General features: G+C 60.6%; 1 protein-coding gene across 1 annotated transcript; it reads right to left on the bottom strand.

The window, feature by feature from the left end:
• Positions 1-2,645: 2,645 nt before the first annotated feature.
• Positions 2,646-3,527, bottom strand: LOC142594807 (syntaxin-1B-like). The gene has a single exon (XM_075720350.1). It carries the CDS (start codon positions 3,525-3,527, stop codon positions 2,646-2,648), a length of 882 nt encoding a protein of 293 aa, XP_075576465.1.
• Between the last annotated feature and the right edge of the window lie 441 nt (positions 3,528-3,968).

Genomic DNA, 3,968 nt, shown 5'->3' with positions numbered 1-3,968 from the left:
AGGAGAACTAGTAACATTTGGTAGTGTGCTTAACTGCTTACTGTGTTTCACGTTTGGAAAGGATTAACTGTTCCTACATCGTACGCGCACAAAATGCGATACACTTTGGGATATCGCAGGCGCAGACGGCGTTTCCCGTGGTCTGGCCACGTGGGATGGGACGGGGCAGGTGGTCCCTGCCCCGCGCTGGAGGGGCTGGCGGGGAGCAGGAGCCACCGTGGCACCGCACCGTAGCACAGCAAGCGTGACTAAAGCTCGTCCTTCTGCTTGCTGCCTTTATTTGATTTCCACTTTGGGAAACTTCCGCTGGGGCTGTTGGACGAGCAGGAGAGAAATGAACCAAGAGAAGGCCACTTCTCCATGAGGCTTTGTTGACAAAAAGCGTTATTCCCATCTTCCTCCCATCAAATGTGGCCCAAACTCAGCGCAATTAGGGTCGCATTTGTGTGTTTGCACTTTCGTATCATCTTTAATTACACGATTGAGGCTGGGTTTTAGCAATGAACTCAATCTCCGGCCTCCTTCAGTGCCCCTACGGCCCGTCCTCGCTTCCCGAGCAGCTCCGCAACGTTTTGTTTGCTTGACTTCCCGGGGCTCCCCCTCCTTCCCCGCCGCACGGTGCTCGGAGCGTGCGCCAGGCAGCGTGGCTACGGGAGCTCAGCCCTGAGCCCGGCACGTCCCCAGCCTCAGCACCGGGAGGGAACACCAAAATCATGGCCCAGCCACGAAACGCTACGCTTTTGGTGGGTTTCTTAGCGCCGCCTGGGAATGCCGTGTTGGGGAAAGGGGGACGCAGCTCTCAGGGTGCCCGGGCAGTGAGAGCATCCCGGGATGCGGGGATGTCCCAGCTGCATCCTTCCGCCAGCCGTACGCGTGCCTCCCGGCACTCCCACAGCAGCCGTGCTGTTTGACTTGTGCTCTTGACAAATTCCAGGGAAGAGAGAAACACAAAATTCAGGTGTTTAAATCACAAACCCTTGCTGCGCTTGCCACCCTGGGTTTCCATTACGGTTAATTTTCTACAGAAAAAAGACCATTTCTTCTCTCAGATAAAAATTTGTGGGTTTTTTAAAATGAAAATTAAATGAAGAGGTCACTTCCATTCATCACATTTTGAATGAAAAAGTAATATTCATCTAGATGTCACAAACAAAAAAAAAAAGGGAAGCGGGCAGGAGCAGAGACCGCTCAGCCTGGTGCCCCAGGGCAGCACCGCTCTCGCAAGGATGGACATTCCTGATGCCGGGAGTCTTCCAGGTCAACAGAAAATATTTGTAGAGGGAAAAGAGGCGCACTCATCAGCCTGAAAATTCAGTTTTCTCGATTCATACGAATTTAACCCAATAGACCCACCAAGCCATTCCATTTCTGCTCTTTGTTAACTTTGGGCTGCCTGCTGCAAAGAAATAACTCACCCATCCACACTCAAGAGGTTATTGAGAAACTGATTTATTAAGGCTCAGCCAGAAGACAAAAATAAACCTAAGGGTGTACAAGACAGCTGGGACCTGGCTCCAGGAACTGCCGGGATACAAAGGGACCTTCCACGAAGGGTTCCCGAGAAACTTAACCAGGCCCCGGGCTCTAACCTGAGAGGCTTGGGGAAATTCAGGCGGCATCGCGGGGAGTGGAGGAACGGGCACACCGAGTTTCCAGCACGCGTGTGATATTGGCTGGTTTGGCCACGTGCCGGTTGAAGTAAGAGCCCAGCTCCTGCAGTCTCCCAAAAAACTGCCCCGATTGCGTAAACCCGCTCCCCGTGCCGGGGGGAAGTAGAAACTGGAGAAAGCGGAGAGAATAGAGAGTCGGATGTGGTGGAGGAGCCTTCACGCTGCTCCATGGTGGCACCAAGCCATCGAGTCCCCTCACAAGGAATGTGCCAAAAACTTCAACAGGCTTTTTTTCCCCCTCTCTCCTTGAAATAAAAGAAAAAAAAAAAAAGAAACATTAAAGTTTTAAAGTTAGGTTTCATAGTATTAAAAGTGCTTTTCCTTGTTGGGCGCTGCAGTGCTCTGGGTGCCTGTCCTGCAGTGCAGGTGTGGTCTCCGTGCCGTGACGCAAGGTGTGTGTGGTCCCCGTGCTGCTGTGCAAGGCGTGCATGGTCCCTGCACCATTGCACAAGGCGTGCGTGGTCCCCGTGCTGCCGTGCAAGGCATGCATGGTCCCTGCACCATTGCACAAGGTGTGCGTGGTCCCTGCACCATCGTGCAACATGTGCGTGGTCCCCGTGCTGCCATGCAAGGTCCCTGCACCATCGTGCAACGTGTGCATGGTCCCCGTGCTGCCACGCAAGGTCCCTGCACCATTGCACAAGGTGTGCATGGTCCCCGTGCTGCCGTGCAAGGTCCCTGCACCATTGCACAAGACGTGTATGGTCCCCGCGCTGCCATGCTGCCGTGCAAGGTCCCTACACCATTGCACAAGATGTGTATGGTCCCCGTGCTGCCATGCTGCCGTGCAAGGTCCCTACACCATTGCATAAGGTGTGCGTGGTCCCTGCACCATTGCACAAGGCGTGCGTGGTCCCTGCACCATCATGCAAGAAGTACGAGACAGCAGCAGCCTCTCACGACGCCGTTTCTCGCACAGACACGGGGGGGAAATCCATAAGACCTGCTGTGAAACGCCGCCGGCGCAGCTCCGGCTCATCGGACGGTCCCGCTGAGGCAGGGCAGGCACGTGCAGCAGGCGCAGAGGGTGAGCGCAGCCGTCAGCAGTGCCGAGAGCCGCGACGGCCGCTGGTGCTTGAAGGCTTTCTTCACCTCGCCGCCGGCCTGGGCCGCATAGTCGAGGGTGCGCAGGACGTACTGCTCCACGCTGTCGGCGGCCCCGTACTGCTCGGCCACCAGCCCCTCCAGCTGCAGGAAGAGCCCGTGCAGCTCCGCCATCCGCGTTTCCAGGTCGAGGAGCTGCTGCTGGCGCGCCTGAGCCGAGGCCAGGTGCCGCTTGGCCTTGAGCTCCTCCAGGTCCCGGCCCACGATGCGGGGCGCCTCGGGGCTCTCGGCCAGCCGGTCCAAGTCCTCGGCGCCCAGGTCGATGCCCGCCAGCTCCGCCTGCCTCCCGATCTGCTCCTTCAGCCTCTGCCAGTAGCGGCTCTCCCGGGCGTGGTGGTGGGCGAGGACGGCGCGGTACCGCCGCAGCAGCAGCCACAGCTGGGTCTGGCGGACGCGGGGGCCCGCTCGCCCCGTCCCCGCCTCCGGCGCTGCCGGCAGGGCGCCCAGCTGGGGCTGCAGGGCCATGGCCTCGCGGGCGAAGGCGGCTCTGGCAGCGGCGAGCCCCTGCTTCTCCCGGGCGACGCTCTCCTCGGAGGTGCAGCACAGCACCGCCTGCTCCATGCTGTCGATGCTCTCAGAGAGCTGCTCCAGCCGGTCCAGCGCCCGCCAGAGCTCCCCCGCCTCCCGCAGCGCCCGGCCGACGGGGCTGGCGTCGTCCCCAACCAGCGCCGGGTTGTCGAAGCACAGGGCATCCTCGTGCGGGTCGCCCTCGGCCGCTGCTCGCCGCCGCAGCTCCGCCAGCCGGTCCCTCATGCTCGGCACCGGCACCATCCGTGGGCTGGGCCGGGCCGCCCGGCAGCCCCGGGAGGGGAGGCGCGAGGCCGGAGCACCCTGCGTCAGCGGGAGCTGTTAAAACCTTCCCTCCCGGCACCTGAGCAAATATTGATGGAGGCGGGCAGGCCGCCCTGCGTCAGCCGCCGGGCCGGAGCCGGCCGCACCGTGCTGCCGGCGGGGAGGGGAAAGGGGTTTTGCCGGGGGGACGGAGCGGGAGGAAGGCAGCCTGGGCTGGGATGGCTGCCAGCACTGCCAACGCCTGCGTCATGGGAGAGGCTCTCCCGGCTCGACGGCTGATCCTCCGGGTTTGGAGACAAAGGGCTTTTATTCACTGAGAAACAAAGGAACGCCAAAAGTCCGGGCTCTGGGGGCAGAGGAGGGGGCCACCCGCCCGGCGCTCCCCCGGCCTCCCCTCCTGCC

Source organism: Pelecanus crispus, chromosome 13, assembly GCF_030463565.1.
Source record: "Pelecanus crispus isolate bPelCri1 chromosome 13, bPelCri1.pri, whole genome shotgun sequence".
NCBI lineage: Eukaryota > Metazoa > Chordata > Aves > Pelecaniformes > Pelecanidae > Pelecanus > Pelecanus crispus.
This window is presented reverse-complemented; position numbering and strand designations above follow the sequence as displayed.